The sequence below is a fragment of the Rhizophagus irregularis genome, chromosome 2 (genome assembly GCF_026210795.1).
Source record: "Rhizophagus irregularis chromosome 2, complete sequence".
In the NCBI taxonomy this organism is placed as follows: domain Eukaryota; kingdom Fungi; phylum Glomeromycota; class Glomeromycetes; order Glomerales; family Glomeraceae; genus Rhizophagus; species Rhizophagus irregularis.
The window spans coordinates 1,247,857-1,269,997 of NC_089430.1; the positions used below are offsets into that span (position 1 = coordinate 1,247,857).

Genomic DNA, 22,141 nt, shown 5'->3' on the forward strand with positions numbered 1-22,141 from the left:
AGTTTGAAATAATAAACAAATAAAAAATATTTCATTAAATACCTAAATATATCATATCTGATATATTATCACAATTTTCATAATAATTATCAGAATTTTTTGGTTCAGGAAGATTATTAAAATTAAAAGGTCTACTCGTATATATAGCTCCAGGATGCTCCTTATTTGTTAAGGGTAAATTATTAGTAGTTGAAAAATTATAACTAATTTCTATTTCTTTAATTTGTTTAATTAATTCCGTTTTAATTAATTATGGTCGATCATTTCTATAATTAGCAAAATCTGTTGTCCATTCGTGAAAAGTTCTTGAAAGATCCTTTGCACTTGGTCGATTTGATGGATTTACATCTAGACATCTTTTAATTAAATGCACAATTAATTGTGGTACCTTAATATTAAAATTGGGTCTTAGCCCTTCACAGATGTCTATTGCCAAATGTTCATCATGATTAATATTTGGATATGGAGGTGTTTCTGAAATTATTTCATACATAATTATGCCAAAACTATAAATCTTTCCTCCTATAATTTCAGGAGCCATATAAGGTAAAACACCATAAACCTTATTTTCTAATTCCTCATAATTTACCGGTTTACACAATCCCATATCAGTTATACCAATTCCTCTAACAAAACATACTATATTCCCAGTATGTAAATCTCGATGAATTAATCCTTTTTCATGAATTCTTTTAATTCCGCTTGCAATATGCATTAATTTACTACATCTTTTTTTCAACTCACTAAGTTTAATAAAATTTGGTTTATGCTTTATATTCCTTCTATCCAATGAACTTCTTAAACTTCCATTTTCGGCATATTTCATAACCATTACATAATTATTTGTACTTGGATCTTGGCTTATCCCATAACATCTGACAATTTCATTCGTTGTATTTCTATCAATTATTTTTACATGTGATGTGATCTATATTAATAAATAAATTAATTAGCAAATTAAAACATTTATAGATAAAATTTTAATAATAAATCAAATATATACTTCATCGATAAATTCTGATTTAAGTTTTTGTGATTTTTCTAAAACTTTTAGAGCCACACATTTATTTGCATTATTTCTTTGCCATCGATGTTTAATTACATTCCAATGTGATATATAGCCATCCTTCCAGCATGCCTTATATATTTTTCCAAACCCGCCTTTTGTAATATATTTAACTCCATCATGAAACCTATCATAGGGTATCCACTCTAATAATTGATATTTATTTTTTGCTGATAGTTGATTGTTTTGAATAAATTTATCAACGTCATCATTATTACTAGCCCAATTACTAAAATTTTGTCGAAATCTATCTGAATTACAAGGCTGACACCAATTCTGTCCAGTATTTATTTGTTTGCATTTTATGCATATACCAAATTTTCGTGTTCTTAAATTTAAATCACAAGTCTGACACAAGATTGTCGGACCCAAATGTGACTTACACAAGAGCGTATTCATTTGTCTACATTCCATACACCTTCCATATTCTTCTTGTTCTTCCACGCTTGATTGATACATAGTACGAATATCAATTATTACAGTATGGTTCGGAGAAGAATGTTCTTTTATTCTTTTAAAAAAAATATTAAGATCGGCATGATTGACAAATGAGAATGTACGATGTTTGCAAAGAATAGATCATTATCAACCGAAAACAATATGCTAACTTTTATGGAAGGTATGAGAAGTATGAGAAAACTGAAATGATCATTTATTAATGCAATTAATTCTATTTTTAATTATTATCGGCCGAAACGGGAAAACCTTTTTATGGAAAGAATGACCTTTGTCGCATCAATTTACCATTATTTACACCACTAAAAGATTTGTTGGCTGCCGATCGTATTTAAATAGAAAAGCTTAAATCAAAGTTAATATAAGTGTATTATATAATTACAAATAAATACTAAATATGGGAGCATCTTATGTTAACGTTAACGTTAACGTAAACGTAATGTTAACCTGTCATTCCATTTCAAAACGATGACGTAACGGCGTAATGCGCCACCCAGTCACCCACCCCCTAAGAAATTATGGATATGAAAATTAAACAATAATAAATAATGATTTTTCATCAGAACATATCAGCTGATCAGAAAAGCCTCCCATAATTTTATATGTAATGACAATAAGTAACCCATCAGTTATATACACAGGTCAAATGAAGAAAAATCGGATTTTGGCGATTTTTAATAAAGTGTGCCGATATTAGTATAAACACGCCTATCATAAAATATCTATGGATGATATTAATATATGTATGTCGATACATGTATAAACATGCCGATATATTGAACATGCCGATTTACATATCTTTATAAAAATAGTTTATGCCGATTCTAGTATAGCGTGTACCAAATTTAGCCGATATTCATCAAAGCAAATTTTAACATAGTTGCTATTTTGATATACGAAGTACGATATAAATAATTTAATAATTGATTATGATAATTAGAAATTAGGGTTATTTATTTTCATTTATTATATTTATTATTATAAATTTATTATATATGGCATAAATTTAATATAAAAAATATACATTATCTTTACTATACATAAAAAATAATAACTAGTGGTAAGACTTCGAGGTAGTCATTTACACTGGTGATGCTAACCATAATATGCATACTTTGATTGAACCTACCAAGCGAGAGGTCACACCTTCTATATAATCAGAAGTATGATATTCCTCCGTAGCAGGTCCTATTGACCCCTTCTCCTCGGACTGGTGCTATTCACCACCTGTTAGACTTCATCGAAATATCATGTGCTTCTTCTATAAATTTTGCTTCTCTAAACGCAACCCCTATTTACCTATAAAATAAAGTGTAAAGGCAAAGTAAGAGACTTCATCGGAATATCATGTGCTTCTTCTATAAATTTTGCTTCTCTAAACGCAACCCCTATTTACCTATAAAATAAAGTGTAAAGGCAAAGTAAAAGACCTCTGCTTTATAAGCTCTCTTTAAAAATAAATTCTAATTAATATGAGTCCGTCATATCTTCAAGACCGTCTAAACGTCTAAAAAGGTAAAAAAAGAGAAAATTGAAGCGTTAGTAAATATTTTGTTAAAAAAAAACAATTTACCTGACGTCCTACGCCTAAAAAAAAAAAACGAGTAAAAAATTTTTTTTTTTTTTTTCATATCATGGATGTTGATCGATCACCATTTTAAGTAAAATTTGATATCTTGTGATGGGATCAGAGTAACCGAATCGGTACTACAGCATACCAATTTTGTTGCTTTATAAGTCCATACAACGTATGATTTCTATAATCATGCTCGTGTAAGTTGGAAAAATTTAGAAATATGAAATCTTAAATGATGTATAATCAATCTTCGTAATTTTTTTTTTTTTATATATATATAAATATATAGAAAAAGATTTTCTATTCAACATAATTGTGAATGATGGTCTTCCTAAGGGCGTTATACAACTAGTAAAATTTGAGAACCGGAAGTCCTTCGTGGCCACAGTTTGCGAAAGTTTCCAGTCAGGTAACCAGACCTGGCGTACGGAGGACGGCCTACTGTGAACGTCCTTCTCTATTTGGCTATCCTGGATAAGGCGTTGTATAACTGATAGTTATTCATAATTATTTTTTTGAGTTGCGTTGGTACTGACGTCCTCGTCGTGCAACTTGGGTATCAATGTGATTTTCATTGGTAGCAGACAAGTACCATCTTGCATTGAAATGAGCGAACTTTTCTTAGTCGCAACCAAAGATCTTTATTTTAACTAGTGCTTTTTTTTAAATTTTTGATGCTTTTTACTTTCGGTATGTTTCTATTTTTTAACGTTGTTATTTTATTAATTTATGGCATTGACTAACGTTCTTTTTTTTTGTAGGTGCTTAGGTTTAGGTTATTCTTTTCGGCTTTTAACGGCTTTAGATTTCGGCATCAGGCTCCCAGTAAATGGTAAGTTCAAGACGCTTGAATCTTGAAAAATTTGTCTTCTTTAATTAACCATTTTTTCTTCTTTTCTTTTATTGGTTGGGCTTTTCTTTTATTTGCTTTTGGACTTCGCTTTTTGTATTTCATTCTTTCATTTCGTTCTTATTCCCTTTCGTTTCTTTTGTTTTCTCTTTCATTCTTTATCCGTATCTTTCGCTTCTCTTTCATCCTTGATCGCTCCTTTCATCATTATTTCGTCCTTAATCTTTTTTTTCGTTTCCTTTATCGTTTCTTTTGTTCCCTTTTCGTCCTTGATCGTTCCTTTTATCATTATTTCATCCTTGATCGCCCTTTCGTCATCCTTTTGTTCCTTAAAAACTTTATTATAATAAGAACAATTCGGCATCACAAATAAAGATAATATTTGTATTAAAGTTATTTTTTATAAAAAAGATTTTTTTCCGATATTTGTACTTGTTATTGAAATTTTTTCTTTAATTAATTAAAAAAAAATATTGTATTGTAGTTAATACGTAAAATTATATGATTATCGATATCAGTATCACAGGATTAAATGATTGTATCACGTAAAATAGAATTTTAACTAACATCGTTTTAACACGTCGTAAAAGAGTAAAAAAAAAGTTTAAAATTGACGCGTTTAATTTCTACGTTATCTTGAATTGAGATCACGTTATCTTGAATTAAGAATGTAAATTTAAGAAAAGTTCGAACGAACTTTTCTTGAATTGAGATCACGTTATCTTGAATTAAGAATATAAATTTAAGAAAAGTTCGAGCGAAACTTTTCTTGAGTCATGTTATCTTGTATTACGTTAAAGCTGATCCCAGATCAGATTCAAGAAAAGTTTTCGAGCGAATCAAAATCACGTTATCAAATTTGTATTAAAATAAAATTTTAAGAAAAGTTCGCTCGAACTTTTCTTGAATACACAAAAAAAAAATGATATATAAAATATATAAAATTAAAAATTTAAAAATAAAATCACGTTATCAAATTTGTATTACAATAAAATTTTAAGAAAAGTTCGCTCGAACTTTTCTTGAATCAAGTACACAAAAAAATGATATATAAAATATATAAAATTAAAAATTTAAAAAAATTAAAAAAATTTAACTTCTACTTATGAATAAAAAAACTAAATATTATATAAATTTTCTTGAGGAAATTAAGATACCGTCAAAAGAACTATATGAACGCTGTTTTAAATGTCATTCACATCCTCATCCATAGGATCATCAACATCCGGATAATATCTTGGGGAGTCTTCCAATTCTACATCATCCGGATAGTATCTTGGTGAGTTGGAAGAATCATCTTGAATATTCCCTGAAAATTCATCATCATTATTTAATTCATCATCATTATTTACTAATTGATATACTTTTTTAATATTATCTTTTCTTAATTTATTATCATCATCTTTTTTTTTCAAATATATCTTATGACAATCTTCTTCAGAAAGAATTTGATTCGTTTCGACAATCTTCAACCAACACTCAAATGCGATGACACTTATTGATGTTGATCTAAAAAAATTAATATCTAGGTTTGGAACCATATCAATTACTCGCCAATCACCGTTTGAAAGATTTGTTAGTCTTTCTATTCTTTTCGCTGCTTTGATAATGATTTTTAAATCATTATGTTGAATTTTTTGTTGGGAATATTCAACAATTTTATTGCTAACTTGATTTTTTATCGTCTGGCCTTTTATTCTTATCTTATATAAATTGCAATATATTTCTATTTTTCGATAAATTGATAGAAAATTTATGTAATCTCGGAAACTTTTTCGTCTTTTCATTTCTACATCAATATGCTGTTGGAGAACTTTATCGTAAACTATTACTAATTGCGAAACCAAGGTTTTAATGGTTTCTTCTTTAATTTGGCTAAAAGACGATTCACCAAGTTTTAACAGCTCAACCTCCGAAATAACATCACTTTCGTCAATTTCATCTTCATTTTCGTTCGTATACTCAATTTTTAAAAAAATTTTATTGTTTTCTATTTCAGATTCGAATTCTTCTTTTGTGTTTTTTTCAAGAAGTTTACTTAATAATAATTGAATATACGTTTCTTGCTTTTCGATTTCGAATGGATTCATCATTGGAGGATGATCCGAAAGTTTTTCTATATTTGCTAATAATACATATAGAATTTTCGCCATTTTAACATTTTGTTCTGTCAAGAATGGTCGTTTCTTATTATCCAGATTTATAGATAATTTTGATGATGTATCATCATCTTTTGAGACATCATCATCTTCGTTTTCTTTTATGGCATCATTGTTACTGAGGATCACTTTTAACACTCCAAGTTCATTATTTTCCATCATTATTTCTTTTTCGGTAATATTGAGAGTACTGATGCCCAATTCAAACATCATTCTTTTTGTTTTTATTCCAAATTCTAAGAGCTTTTTTTCTATTTGAAAATAATTAATATAAGTTGTAATTAATAATAATTTGTAATAATTAATAATTTTAATAAATCAATTTTACTATTTATTTAATGAATAAGATGATTTACTTAGCGAATTCTCTTGAGATGAAAAGGTGGTCCCTTGAGATGATGAAGTCGTCTCCATTGAAAACAAAATTCACGATATTATATTTAAAAAAAAAATTCACGATATTATATTTGAAAAAAAAATTCACGATATTATATTTGAAAAAAAAATTTACGGTTTTGAGAAAAAATACAAGAAACAGATCGATCTAATTACGCAAGTCATGTAAAATCAAATGATACATTCCCCCCCCCCCCCCCCCCCTCTTTTTTTCTGAAACATGTTAAATTACATTGTTATGTTATTATTATTTTTTGATATTCTCATGAAGGACTTTTTTGTTGATTGATATTCTCACATGTCAATTATTTTTTTATATTATACATTAAGTTAAGAAAAGTTCGCTCGAACTTTTCTTGGACAATCTATTGTAATACAAATTCTATTATTTTAATTTTCATAATCCTCTCTTGGTACAAAATTTGCTTATGGGATAAATATTAATATTTAATTATTTTTATATTATTATTTACTTATATAAATCGAAGCAAAATCAAACAACAAAAAAAAATATTAAAATATTGTAATAATACATAAATTACAGCGAAAGAACTTAAAAATATTTTAAGAGCTGCAAGACGGATCAAGGTACCGACACGCGAATGTCAATTATTTGGAAATTATATCCGAAATTAATTGGGAAGAAGAAGATTACGAATGAATTTTTTTTTTACAAAAATTATAATAAAAAAAATCCAAACAAAATAATGTTTATAGTACGTGATTCAAAAAAAATTTTATTAAAGTTATTAAACAATATATCATTATAAAAATTAATAAAACTCTCCACAAACTCAATCCAAATCTAAACCTAATATTTAAATTTCCATAGTCTCTATCAAGATCTTTAAAATCCCTCCACAACTTTTCATACCACTCTCTTGGTACAAAATTTGTTTGCGAAATATACATATTATTTACTGCATCAGCAAGTGCGTTATCTAAATTTTGATTTTGTTTCTAATAAATGAATAATAATAAAAAATATATAAATGTTTAATAAAAAAATAAACCATTTTTATATTACTAATTAATAATTACCGATTGCTGCTGCTTTTGACGATGCTGATTACGACTAAAATATTTTATGCGTTTGTTTCTTCTTGAAGTGGAAGTCATTATTTAAAATTTTAATCTTTAAATCATCAAGATTACGTTATTAAATCTATTATAATGCAATGATATTATAAAAAGAAAAAGTTCGTTTCGTTCTAACTTACTTAACGTATCCCAGACAAATTAAAACTATGTGATTAAAGGAACTGAATGAAAAGGATTATTATTATTTATTTATCCCACGGTTCCCTAGTTAAAATTCGTGATTTTTTTTTAAAAAGATTTATCAATTTATCTATATTTTTATATGTAATATAACTAATTAAAGAAATTGATAATGTGATTGAATTATGTAGCTAATTCCCTCGATATGGGGGCAAAAAAAATAATACATGTGCTTCTGAACTGAACATCTGCATCTGAAGAATCGATATTTCATAACTATTAATATACATTCTGATTAAGGAATCGATATTTCATAACTATTAATACACATTCTGATTAAGGAAGTCGGCAATGTGAATGTGTGATTGGATCATTGAATTATTTCTCAAAGAATGGGACGTATTGTTTACAACATATTGTTCTTGTGAATATTTATATTATAAATTAATAAAATGTGTCAAATTAATAAAATGTGGCTTATACAATAAAAAATTAAATGTATGAATGATTGATTAGTTCTGATTTTATATAGTTTATATTGTTAAACTCTATTCGTTAAAAATGTCTTTAAGAACGAGAATTAAAGTGCAATGTTTTTGTGATAAGTGTGAAGGTAATAAATTGGTGGATCCAAGAACGAAAATAAAGCATGAAGAATTTATGTCAAGAAAAATTAAGTATCAAAAAGCTAGACTATCTGTGCTACCGGATGATGAAGAAATGTATGATAACGGACAAGAAACCGGGCCATCTGATGAAATGGGCAATATTGAAATGTATGATAACGGACAAGAAACTGGTCCATCTGGGCTACCTGGGCTACCTGATGAAATAATGCGCGAAGAAATGGATGATGAACAAGAAGCTGGTCCATCCGGGCTACCTGGGCTACCTGATGAAATAATGCGCGAAGAAATGGATGATGATGGAATGGAGTTTCCCAAAAGAAATTATAATTTTTTAACAAAAAAGTTGCCTATGCAAAGCGTAAAAAAAGGAAAAATTTCTAATAGAATTCTTGAAAATTTATTGTTGGACGATAATGATCAAAATAGACATTCGGAGGATCCCGAGGATAATGATCAAAATATCGATTCTGAAAACGAAGTAGATTCTGAAAATGATGAATATGAGGAGATTAACTTTGCATCGCCAAATTTTGACGATAAGCCCAAACGTCCTAATACAGTTAATAACCATCATATGCATTATTGTTGGATTATTCTATGGTTATTAGAATACAAACAACGATTTAAATTACCAAATGTTGCTATTGACTCTTTATTTAAATTTTTAAGTCTCTTACTTTCGACAATTGATAAAAATAAATTTTTGTCCTTTCCTTCATCCTTGTACATGGCAAAAAAGGAACTAGGAATACCCACAGATATAATTCAATATGCCGCCTGCAACAAATGCCATAAACTTTATGACATTAACGAGTTACTGGGCAAAACCGAAGTCCAGACATGTAGTTTCATTAATTTTCCAAATCATACCATACAACGTTTTCGACAACCATGTAATAATCCTTTGACCAAAGAAATAAATAATAATAATCAACAAATATATCGCCCGATTATGACGTACCCAATAGGTAATATTAGGCAACAATTAACTCTTCTTTTTGGTCGCAAAGATTTTGAGACATCGTGTCGAGAGTGGGCAAATAGAAAAAATGATACAGAAGCGTTATTCGACATCTATGATGGTATGATTTGGAAGGAGTTTAAGGACGATAACGATGATCTTTTTTTTACAAAGGAACGCGCCGATACAAATCTTGGTTTAATGATAAATATGGATTGGTTCCAACCATTTCTAAGTTCGTCATATTCTGTCGGTGTGGTTTACGCCGTTATATGTAATTTGCCACGCACCGAACGCTACAAGTCACATAATATCCTGACATTGGCGGTGATCCCCGGTCCGAATGAGCCGAAGCTTCATGAGATAAATAATTATTTGTATCCGATAATAAACCAATTAGTTCATTTATGGAATGGTTACAACATAATAACTCATGAAAGCAACAATGATCGTTTTATACGAGGTGCGATAATCGGCTGTTCCAGTGACGTGCCTGCTACCCGAAAGTTATGCGGATTTATTTCTGCACGTATTGCGTGTTATCGGTGTCATAAGTCCGCAAATTTTGTTGGCAACCAACCGAATTTCGGAGGATTTTCGGATTTGGAAGATTGGTTTGTTGATCGAGACATTAAGATAATTAGGGAAAAGGCGAGTGAATGGAAACAATGCCAAACCGAAGAATCACGGAAAGCTCACGTATCCCAACATTATGTTCGTTGGTCCGAAATATATAATTTACATTATTTTAACCCTGTGCGACATTGTGTAGTTGATCCTATGCATTGTCTATTCCTCGGAGTAGCCAAATGGATAGTAATGAAACTTTGGATAGGAGAAGGGATTTTAGATGATGCAAAATTGAAAATAATGCAAAAAAGGGCTGACGAAATTAAGATAGCAAGTGATCTTGGGCGTCGTCCTGCCAGGATAGCCACCGGTGATGGGTTTTCGAATTTTACAGCTGACATGTGGAAAACATTCATCATGATTTTTGCAATACCCATCACATGGGATTTTTTGGATGAAATTGATAAAAAAATCCTTGCATACTTTGTACGTGCCTGCAAAATATTAACTGGTCGGGAACTACAAAAAAAGGAGTTAGATGAAGCGTTTATTAGACTATTTGAAATGAATAAACTAGTCGAACAGAAATACGGCCAAGAGAAAATAAGCCCAAATTTGCATTTGTGTCTTCATATCTGTGAATGCGCATTAGATTATGGCCCTTTATCTTCGTTCTGGTGTTTTAGTTTTGAACGAATGAATGGAATTCTAGGTATAAATTAATTTACTGATTTTTAAACAGCATTGTTTCAAATAACAAATTTATTATTAAAAAAAAATGTAGGTTCCTATCAAAATAGTAAACGTAACATTGAGCCCGAACTTCTAAAAATCATAAACGAAAATTCTTTCCTCAAGTATTTCCTTTCCAATTGTGATGATGAACTCCTGCGCACTTCCTTGGACTTCATAAAACCTCGAAAATCAACTGGCAGCCTGGCTGCACTTGACGACTTTACGAGCGATGAATATCAAGATTTCATAAGACTCGCTCTTATTGAAGATGAATCGGCTATCGGAACAGAGCCTTTTCCCGGAATGTTAATGGACCCATACAAAGAAACATTCCTTCCGACAGATATTTTAAACCTTTTGGTGGAATACTATGAAAATTTGTACAATGATAATTTCATTTCTATCTCGTCTATGATCGATCCAAGTAATAATATTGTAATAAATTCCAATATAAAACAGTATGGCCGATTAAGAATCGGTGCAGACATATACGGTTCCATTCAAGCAGCTCGGCATGAAAAATCGTCATATATATTAGCTCGATTTGTTCAGGATGATGGAACAGTTGACACATATCCTGGACAAATTCAATTCTTTTTTAAACATACTATTTATAAAAGACAATCGTTAGTCCATTCATTAGCACTGGTTAGATGGTACAAACCAGTTCAGGATCACAAAATAAGGTATCATTTTCAAGTGGATAAGGAAGACATAAATTCATGCAACATAGAACTATGGTCTAACGAATTTTATGCCATGAGTAGAGATAGTATCATCCCAATACAAAACATATTAGGAAAATTTATTAAATGTAAATTTTGTGTTGGAAAGAGAAATCCAAAAGAATATATGGCCGTTATTGCATTAAATAAAAAAATTTCTTTTTAAATAAATAAAATTCATTTAATGATAATTATTTCTTAACACTGCTGTGTAACCGTTACGTTTAGGCATATAACGTAAATGTGATCTTCGTGATCAGGAACAATGTGATATACGGAAAGAAAAGTTCATTCGAACTTTTCTTAATTCTCAAAATCTTGTGATTAAAGATCTTCAAGGATAAGGAAGAAAAGTTCATTCGAAGTTCGAACTTTTCTTAATTCTCAAAGTCTTGTGATTAAAGATCTTCAACAATTTAATACAACATTGTATTTTAAATTCATGTCGCCCATCCAAATCATAATGTTTGCCACGTTTAAACCATTCAATGTGATTATTAATAAATAAGGGGTTATATGCAATCAATATCAAAGGAAAAAAAAAAATTTTTTTTTTTTTTCATAATAGATTTTTTGCATTATTATTCAGCAGAAAAGTTAGCAACAATCTTCGGCTGCACAGTCTCCGATATTATGGCTATCAATAGGGAGATCCTAAAATACGATAAGGAAGAAAAGTTCGTTCGAACTTTTCTTAATCGTGATTATTAAATGTGCCGGAGTTTTTTGATTGGTCTAAATGATTTCGACTAATATTACTGGATAAGGAAGAAAAGTTCATTCGAACTTTTCTTAATTCTCAAAGTCTTGTGATTAAAGATCTTCAACGATAAGGAAGAAAAGTTCGTTCGAACTTTTCTTAATCGTGATTATTAAATGTGCCGGAGTTTTTTGATTGGTCTAAATGATTTCGACTAATATTACTATATGAGGAAAGCACAAGTATACGATTACCACGTGAACAAACAAAATCAATTATTTTATTATATAAGCCGAGTGCCTCCTTTATTAGTTATTATACTTTCACATTTCAAAAATACAATTCTGCGTGCTGACACAAACGATGGCACGCCGCAAAATGGTTAGAATTGTTATAAATATTAATATGTCCATGTACGTGTACGTGTGTCTTGCAATACGTGTGTCTCGCAAGTAAGTTTCGTGGTCTCATTTTAAGACGGACGTAAATTTATCATCAAAAATAATGTCTCAAAGGAAGTAAGTGGTTACCATATTATATTTTTTGTTCAATATTCTATTATACCATTCAACATTGAAACCAATTAAATTATACGTAGTAGTAATTCTTCTCGCTCTCGAGATTCTCAACGTTCTCAATCACAAGACTCCCTTCGTTCTCAACGTTCTCAATCACAAGACTCCCTTCGTTCTCAACGTTCTCAATCACAAAACTCTCGTCGTTCTCATACGCGAGACTCTCGTCGTTCTCGTACGCGAGACTCTCGTCATTCTCATACGCGAGACTCTCGTCATTCTCGTACGCGAGACTCTCGTCGTTCTCATACGCGAGACTCTCGTCGTTCTCATACGCGAGACTCTCGTCGTTCTCATACGCAAGACTCTCGTCGTTCTCATACGCAAGACTCTCGTCGTTCTCATACGCAAGACTCTCGTCGTTCTCATACGCGAGACTCTCGCCAATATCGATCTCGTTCTCGAGGTCAATCTCAGAGACGAAACTCCCAACGATATCGTTCTCGAAGTCGGTCCCAATATTATCGATCTCATTCTAGCTCCCCCTCAATAAGAGGGAGACCATTGACAAGAGGTAATAATAAATATTTTCTGGTTAAAATTATATTTAATCTAATTATTAACTTTATATAATCTAATTATTAACTTTATAATATTAATAGGAGATGAATCGAATTTGAATCGTACCTCACGTCACTCCCGCTCTCCCTCGGTGATGAGAAGTAATATAGTAGAATTCTAAGAGATTTTTTTCATCATGTTCATTATGTTCATTAATTTATAATAGGAAATCTTGGACAACAAGAGCAACAACCGCAACAACCAGGGATTCAAGAATTCTTAAATGCGCTGTCGCAGCAACTCCAATCAACCTTTCCAACCTTCCCAACCCTATTATCCAATATCCAATCGTCTGGGATTCCAAATCGATCCAGTGAAGACGTGTCATCACCCGTCTTAAAAAGAAGAAGAAATAGAAAATTATCTCCAATGTCAAACAGTTTCAGAAAAACACTTCACGTGACTATACATTATGAATTCTATCTTTAATCTAATCTTAGCAACTGACATTGTTTCGTTGTATTTAAATAGGATGAAGTTGTTCAAATATACAATAGTTTGAATACTAACTTGCACTTCGATCTTTCGAAAACTTTCGGAAGTCAAAAGAAAACGTTGAACAAAAGACTTCTACCAGCGATTAAGTCCGCCATGAACCCATCTCTGAAAGCTTACGATACAGAGATAATGAAAGTAATCAAGCAATTACATAAGAGCCGGCGAGAGATTTGGAGATTAAGACAGGAAGACGGACGAATTGAGAAACATAACAGAAAACAACATATTGCATCAAGAAGAGATCAGGTATGAAATTTATTACCTAAAATAAAAATGTACACAAATTATTAACTTTTTATTCTTTTTAATAGAAATTAGGGAGGCGTCGGAAAGGACTGCTGCATATGGTCTCAACAAAAGATAAATTGTTGACCGATTGTCACCCTTCGGGTGATATTTCTTGGAGCGAATTTATAAGAGATTGTGAAACGGCTATAAACACTCCTGAACTACATTCAGACGAATGTTCGTCGAATGACGAAGATATTGCGCAAGAAGAGAGAGATCATAGACTAAGACCTGAAAATATACTAAGTACGAATTCAGTGATCAAAATCTATAACAAGGAATGGAGATCGACTAGAGTAAGTAAAGTTTTAGAATTATTTTAAAAACATAACCTTTATATAATAATATATAGCCTTTATGTATTACAATAATAATTTATTAGATTAAAGAGATTTTATATCGAGCCGATGAAATTGGTATAGGAACCGGAACAGGACTAACTCGTGTTCGTCACCGTTCCGATGCTTATATTGACAATAAAAGCAAACCGAACGATAAAATGCCAAGATGGTGGATCTCTTCCGCCTGGGTCCCATCATCAGAATCCGACGACGACGACGACGATGTTAATAATGACATCATTAATGATGATGAACATAATCGTGATGATTAATAAATAAATTCACATTAAATAAATAATATATATTATTATAATATACACATATATAATTAATAAATAATATATATATATATATATCATTACAATTAATATTAAATATATTGTTCATAAATTCAGATAAATCAGCTAACAATATTCTAAAATCGACATATGATTTGCATTTACTATTTTGATATTGACCGTAAATTGTCATATACAATTCACAAATCGTCATTTACTATTTTGATATTGGCCGTAAAATTGTTATATACAATTCACAAATCAATCACAAATCGTCATTTACTATTTTGATATTGACCATAAATTGTCATATACAATTCACAAATCGTCATACCGATTCATACGGAAAAAAGGAATTCCGATTGGTGTCAATTCGCGCCATAAAATCGCCTTTAAATATCCACAAATCGGACGAATATAACCAAAAATCGCCCGGAATATTTGCAAACAGGTTAAGACTATTTTTATTAATTCGACTTGTGATAATGAACCCATCAACTGAGCTTAAATATTAATTGGCTTGATTTTTCCAATCAGCCGATATCTGATATGAATAATTAAACCAAAATGATCAACAATTGTGTTACGAAGTCCCAGTAACTGGTAGATCATTTTGTGTCTAATGAAACGATTTTCATTAACAGTTAATATGTATAGAATTAGTTATTTTTTTTATTATTTTTATTATATTATACTATTTTATATTATTTTATTTTATATAGTTTTTTCATAATATTTAGTTGGAATTTTTTTATTTATTTGATTGATTTTGGAATTCATTATATTATATCGAAATTTTGATCATATTTTTTCCAAATCCGATTTAGCATCTGAATGAAAAATAAAGAGATTAAGAGAATATTTTATTTGTTATAGATGATCTACATGTTAAAGACTTTTTCAGTTTGAAAAGCAGCAGCTTTGACTAAAAACTTTTCATTCAAAACAATAATAATTGGATTAAAAGGTAATGCTAAAGATGTTTCGTTTTAACAAGAAAATTTTCTTTTTTTTTATGTGAAACTAAAAATCTAACTTTTATTAATAAATTTAAAGAAATAAAATGCATATAATACATATAATATACATAAAAAGCAACTTGTCTTCATGAGTATGAAATATTTGTATATAAGAAGCTAATAATTATTTTATTAAACATTAAGTTTTATCAAAAAAAGTTTTGATACAATAAAATTGATTTATATTTACATATGCATTATGTAGCCATGATTAATAGTAAAAAAGTAAATTACGAGATGACTAGCCTTCAAGGAACATTCTGGAAATTATCTTAATAATAGTATTCATATCATACATATATATTGCAATTATTACATGTACTAGAATAACTAGATCAACCATAAATATTTTAAATATGTATATATCAAACGAGTCAAACTTATGAAAGTTGACTCACTTGCTAAACAAATATAAATTAAAATAAAACTCAAAAATTATATTTTGCCATATTTGGCAACATGATTCAATTATTTATCAGTATTTATCAATGTGACAAAAAATAGATTCAACTATTTTCACTTAGATATTTCAATATGTCAATCCAAGTCATATTATATACAAGAGATTTTTTTTATTTAAGACTCTTTTCCCATCACCAACTCATTCAATTCTAAATCACAATTAGTAAATTTACAAAATTTACTAAATTAAAAATAAATCAATTATCTAAATTAAAAAATTAATTATCATTTACTTTGAATTAATATGAGCACATTTGAGAGCTATTTTGGTCAAAATGGTAAGTCTGAGAAATTATATTTTAGATTATCATATTATTAATAACTAATTTTTCTAGCCATTATTTCTTATATTAGAAAGCAGAAAAATAAAGCATCATATTGGGGATTTTTAAACAATTACCATAAAATCATTGTTACTTCAATTTTCTCAGATAATACAATGTTTTCAGATGATTGGAATGAACTTAATAATACTTGGATTGCTCATTTTATAAATGAAGGAAAAATTATCCCTGGTTTTAAAGATAAGGTGCATTCAGTTTTTTTTATTTTGCAAAGGGAGGACATCTTTGGTAACCAATCCAAGGCTCTTAGATTCAGGTGCCTTAACTTTGTTGTTTTATTTGGTGAAGGGTGGAAACTGGATTTGACATCCTTGGTAGCTAATCGCCGACCCAAGGCTCTCAGTTCAGGTGTACTAACTTTGCTGTGATAAAGTCTGCTTGTTCTGGAGGAGGAACTGGCTATGTACCTTCTTTATCACTAATAAAACTAAATAAAAAATTTTTAACGCACTACTAATAATCTTTGTTTATAACAGATAATTACAGAACAATTGCGTTATTCAACAAAATTGCAAACATTTTGGCAAGAAATTATCAAGAAATATAAAAAGAAAAGGAAAATCAAGTATCATCCCATCAAGAAGAATATGAAAAAGAAAAAGAAAATCAAGTAACTGCTATTGCATCCCATTCAAAAAGGATAATTAAAATTCCTGTTAAAGATAAAAACATTAAACTCATTAATTTCTGTTATAATATTCTTCAAGAACTTGATAAAAAGTCTAATACCCATCCATTTTATAAATATGATGAAAAGGAAATTTCAAATAAGATTATAAAAAATCCAATGGATTTATTTACTATAATTTTAAAATTAGAGCATGATCAATATACAAATACAGAAGAATTTGAAAAAGATATTCATCCCATATTTTGCAATTGTTATATATATAATGATGTAGGAAGTGAAATGCATACTTTAGGAGAAGCATTGGAACTTTTAATAAGATTTGGACTGAAAAAATTGTTTCTCAAGTTAAACAAAAAGAAAAATTAAAAAGAGCACGAGATAATAATAGTGATTCTTCTGGTAAATTATAATATTTTCATTCTATTTTTTTGCATTTATTTATTTATTAATTTTTTTGTATATTGTTAACTATTTATTAGAACTTGTTAAACAAAAAGGAAAATTAAAAAGAGTACGAGATAATAATAGTGATTCTTCTGGTAAATTATAATATTTTCATTCTATTTTTTTGCATTTATTTTATTTATTAATTTTTTTGTATATTGTTAACTATTTATTAGGATTTATAACAAAACAAATTCAAATTTTAGAACAAAATAAAGATAAATTAGTATATAGGCAAGTTGTGAATGATGCTACTCTTATTGTTTCAGCATATGAAAATCTTGTTTCTGGAAATATTATACCTTTTATTGAAATTTTAAAAACATTCCTATTAACAAGATCACAAATGTACTTATTTTCTGCAGATGAGCCTGTTCTTCAGGCAATTGTTGAAAGCCTTTTACCATTAAAATATTGTATTCCTGAACTATCACTAGTAATGGATGGTACAAAACCAAAAGGATTTGGTCGATTTGGATATTCAGATATTTTTATTTTAAAGGGAATAGGAAATAATAATGTTAGTTTGGAATTGAAATACATCTCATTAGTTGGTTTAATAAAAAATCAAAAAAAAAAGTTTAATACAAATGATCTGGAAAACCTAGATAAAATTATTGAAAAAGAGGATGAAAAAGTTCTATTAAAAAGATTATATACATACTGGTCAAAAGAACATAATGAAACTAGACAAACAACTATAGAAGATATATTAAATAATGGAGTTAATCAATTAAAATCATATATGAATATCATTTCAAAAGGGAAAACAATTGATTATTATAGTTCAGGAATATTTGATAAACGAATTAAAATAACTAAATCAAATTCTAATAAATTAGAAGGATTTGTTATTTTAGTAATTGGTTTTCGACATATTTTATGGAGATCTGTAGAAGAAATAATAACTAATTATTCATATGATAAGATTTAGAATTTATTATAGTATTAATATTTTATTAGATTAAGATTATATAAAATTTGCATATTGATATATATTACTTTATTTATTTTATAATTAATATATATTACTCTATTAAGTAAAAATAATTAAATATTACTAGTGGTACTGAATATATCAGTAAATAAGGGTCAGTATTAAATATTAATTGTATATTCACACAATTACCAACAGGATTCTTACTCAATACTACCTATCCTGGTATTCCAGTATTGTTTAAGAATCAGCAAGGTAAACAACTACAAAATACGATTAATGATAGTACATGACAGGTAATAAATAAATATATTAATATACAGAAACAACAAGTTAAAATTATCTGATGTATAATGATTAACATAGGGTTATGAGTTTACAACAAAATGATAAAAAGTGATGAAAAGTGATAGAGGTATATTTCTTAAGGGAATATAACTTAATATAACTTCAATATATCTTAATATGATCTGATATAACCTTGTTAACAACGAGTTGGCAGAAGGTATATTTATATCTATTTCTCCATCTCTTTTTCTATCAAATGACATCTAATCTATAGATATCCTATTGACAGTGTTTCATCGTAATATATCTATGTGATTACAATAGTGATATTTTTTAATGTAAGCCATTTTTTAATAGAACACAAATGACAAATTCTATCGGTTAATTACTATTGAGCTAATTATCCTACAATGACTTTAATAAAAATTGTATACATATAAATAATACAAATAAAGAAAATAAATAATATAAAATAATATAAACAATAATAAAAATAACTATACTACTACTACATATGTAAATATAATCAAATAAAATCAATATCTTTCTAAGTTATTAAGCTGGTGTACACAAATCAATAGCTGTATATTGGCGTAAATCGGATGTACACTATAATGCGCCATACTGTTCAAAAATCCCGGGTGGCCACCCTGGATGCATCCAGGGTAGCTACCCGGGATGTATCCAGGATTTACCCTGGATTAACAAACGCCGTACTGTTCAAAAATCCAGGATTTACCCTGGATTGATCCCGGGTAGTTACCCTGGATGCATCCAGGGTGATCACCCGGGATTTTGAAAATTTACCCTGGATGCAAACATTACCCTGGATGATCATTGAATTTCTACACGAGTCGTTACATATTATCTGTCACGTGATATATCACATTGCTCGTCTTAGCCAATGAGGATTCAATTTTTGTGATATCATCATTCTTATATCACCATTAGATTCATCTAAGCAAAAATGAAGCCAATAAGATATAAATTATTGGTTTCTAATTATTAGTTTATAGGATAACTCAAGCAATATTTTGTACAACGCTTTTCATCAATAATAATATAAAAAAATATTTGCAAGATGTTTTTTATATATTAAAACACTTAGAAAAAACGTTTCGCAAACGCTTTTTATTAATAATAATATAAAAATGTGGTAAGAAACGGTTTTTTATATTAAAACACTTAGAAAAAAACGTTTTGCAACGTTTTTTTTCAATAATAATATAAAAAATGTTACGAAACATTTTTTTATATTAAATACTTAGAAAAAAACGTTTCGCAACGTTTTTTATCAATAATAATGTAAGAAAATGTTGCAGGATGTTTTTTCATATTAAAACACTTAGAAAAAAACGTTTTGCAACGTTTTTTATCAATAATAATATAAAAAAATGTTACTAAACGTTTTTTTATATTAAATACTTAGAAAAAAACGTTTCGCAACGTTTTTTATCAAGAAAATGTTGCAGGATGTTTTTTTATATTAAAACACTTAAAAAAACGTTTTGCAACATTTTTTATTAATAATAATATAAAAATATATTAAGAAACGTTTTTTTATATTAAAACACTTAGAAAAAAACGTTTATACTTAGAAAAAAAAACGTTTCGCAACGTTTTTATCAATAATAATATAAAAAATTTTAAGTGTTTAAGTATTTTAATATAAAAAATGTTTCACAACATTTTTTTATATTATTATTGATAAAAAAGATAGCGAAACATTTTTTTAATAACGCCAATAGATCGTTATAGATACAATAAAATATTTCAGAAATTTTCTCTTTTTTTCTAATAACAATAGATTCGTATAATAATAAATAAGGAAATAAAATTTTCTAATAATGTCAATAGATATAACAAAATCTTTCAGACATTTTTTCTAAATTTTTTTTCTAATAAAATTTTCTGATTTATTTTTTTAATAATGCCAATAGATCGCTATAGATCTTTCAGAATTTTTTTTTAAATTTTTTTTTCTAATAATAGGTATAATACGTAAGACAATATTGTATAAATAAAATTTTCCAATTTTTTTTTTAATAATGCCAATAGTTCATTAAAGATCTTTCAGAATTTTTTTTTAAATTTTTTTCTAATCGTAACAATAGATTGATATACATGTATAAACAAAATTTTCCAATAGATCGCTATAGATATAACAAAATCAGAATTTTTTTAAAAGTTTTTTTATTTTCTAATGATAACAGTCGATATAATACATAAGACAGATATTGCATAAATAAAATTTTTTGATTTATTTTTTAATAATATTAATAGATCACTATAGATCTTTTTTAAAATTTTTTTTCTAATGATTGTATAATATATAAGACAAATATTGTATCATAAATAAAATTTTCCAATTTTTTTTTAATGCCAATAGATATAACAAAATCTTATGGAAATTTTTTTTACCTTTTTTTAATAATAAAAATAATGTATATTAGAAACTGATAATTTATATCTCATTGGCCTCATCTTGCTTAAGGGTGATAATATCATAAAAATTGAATTCTTATTGGCTGAGATATTTCAATTTGAAGTTTTAACGACAAATGTGATATATCACGTGACCGATAATATGTAACAACTGGTGTAGAAATTCAATGATCATCCAGGGTAAAATTTGCATCCAGGGTAAATGTTCAAAAATCCCGGGTGATCACCCTGGATGCATCCAGGGTAGCTACCCGGGATCTATCCAGGGTAAATCCTGGATGCATCCAGGGTGATCACCCGGGATGTATCCAGGGTCATCCTGGATTTTTGAACAGTACGGCGTTTGATGATCCAGGGTAAATCCTGGATACATCCCGGGTAGCTACCCTGGATTTTTGATCAGTACGGCGCGTCATAGTACACAAATGTAATTTCACCGGATCATCATACAACATCAGAAATCACGTGCACAAGAAATCGCGTAACACTAGGTAAGATTTTTTTAACCAATAATATGACCAATAAAAATGCTTAATTTTGTATCACATAAAATTTCTCCATTGAATCTTTTTAACGCTTACACAAGTTTGTAAAATATTCTTTTGGAGCAGGAAAGTTATTGTATACTGTTTTTTTTTTACTTATTAGAAAAATTTATTAAAGAACAAAAATTCTGAAATTTTTTTTTTTATTAATTACAAAGCCCATAAAATTAATTATTTTTTTTACTAAATTAATAAATAATTATTAATTATCATTCTCCTATTTAAGTGAGATCCATCCCTTAACATCTATACGTCTATACTACCAATTTACTTTATCCCAAATTTGATTTTGTATCCCCACTCTCACTTGCTTGTCCATCTATAATGTAATAAAAGGAAAGAAATGTTAAAACTGTTTTAGTAATGGTTTCATGAATTTATTTTTTTTTTATTTTATTTCAGAGTGGTGATCAATATCTATTACATTAACAGTTATATGTA

General features: G+C 28.5%; 5 protein-coding genes across 5 annotated transcripts; 2 read left to right on the forward strand and 3 right to left on the reverse strand.

The window, feature by feature from the left end:
* Positions 1-250: 250 nt before the first annotated feature.
* On the reverse strand, positions 251-1,525 carry OCT59_011700 (uncharacterized protein; the record flags this gene model as incomplete). Its single annotated transcript, XM_066133949.1, has 3 exons — positions 251-928; positions 1,004-1,047; positions 1,450-1,525. 3 exons carry the CDS (start codon positions 1,523-1,525, stop codon positions 251-253), a joined length of 798 nt encoding a protein of 265 aa, XP_065989262.1.
* A 3,607-nt stretch (positions 1,526-5,132) lies between these two features.
* On the reverse strand, positions 5,133-6,521 carry OCT59_011701 (uncharacterized protein; the record flags this gene model as incomplete). The annotated part of the gene is made up of 2 exons (XM_066133950.1): positions 5,133-6,358; positions 6,464-6,521. 2 exons carry the CDS (start codon positions 6,519-6,521, stop codon positions 5,133-5,135), a joined length of 1,284 nt encoding a protein of 427 aa, XP_065989263.1.
* A 693-nt stretch (positions 6,522-7,214) lies between these two features.
* Positions 7,215-7,622, reverse strand: OCT59_011702 (uncharacterized protein; the record flags this gene model as incomplete). The annotated part of the gene is made up of 2 exons (XM_025325842.2): positions 7,215-7,463; positions 7,545-7,622. The coding sequence occupies 2 exons, from the start codon at positions 7,620-7,622 to the stop codon at positions 7,215-7,217; spliced, it is 327 nt and encodes a 108-aa protein (XP_025179152.2).
* Positions 7,623-12,548: 4,926 nt separating this feature from the next.
* Positions 12,549-14,579, forward strand: OCT59_011703 (uncharacterized protein; the record flags this gene model as incomplete). The annotated part of the gene is made up of 7 exons (XM_066133951.1): positions 12,549-12,562; positions 12,643-13,133; positions 13,222-13,281; positions 13,347-13,579; positions 13,652-13,924; positions 13,990-14,262; positions 14,349-14,579. The coding sequence occupies 7 exons, from the start codon at positions 12,549-12,551 to the stop codon at positions 14,577-14,579; spliced, it is 1,575 nt and encodes a 524-aa protein (XP_065989264.1).
* Positions 14,580-16,505: 1,926 nt separating this feature from the next.
* Positions 16,506-18,419, forward strand: OCT59_011704 (uncharacterized protein; the record flags this gene model as incomplete). Its single annotated transcript, XM_066133952.1, has 5 exons — positions 16,506-16,758; positions 16,962-17,315; positions 17,387-17,440; positions 17,521-17,580; positions 17,662-18,419. The coding sequence occupies 5 exons, from the start codon at positions 16,506-16,508 to the stop codon at positions 18,417-18,419; spliced, it is 1,479 nt and encodes a 492-aa protein (XP_065989265.1).
* Between the last annotated feature and the right edge of the window lie 3,722 nt (positions 18,420-22,141).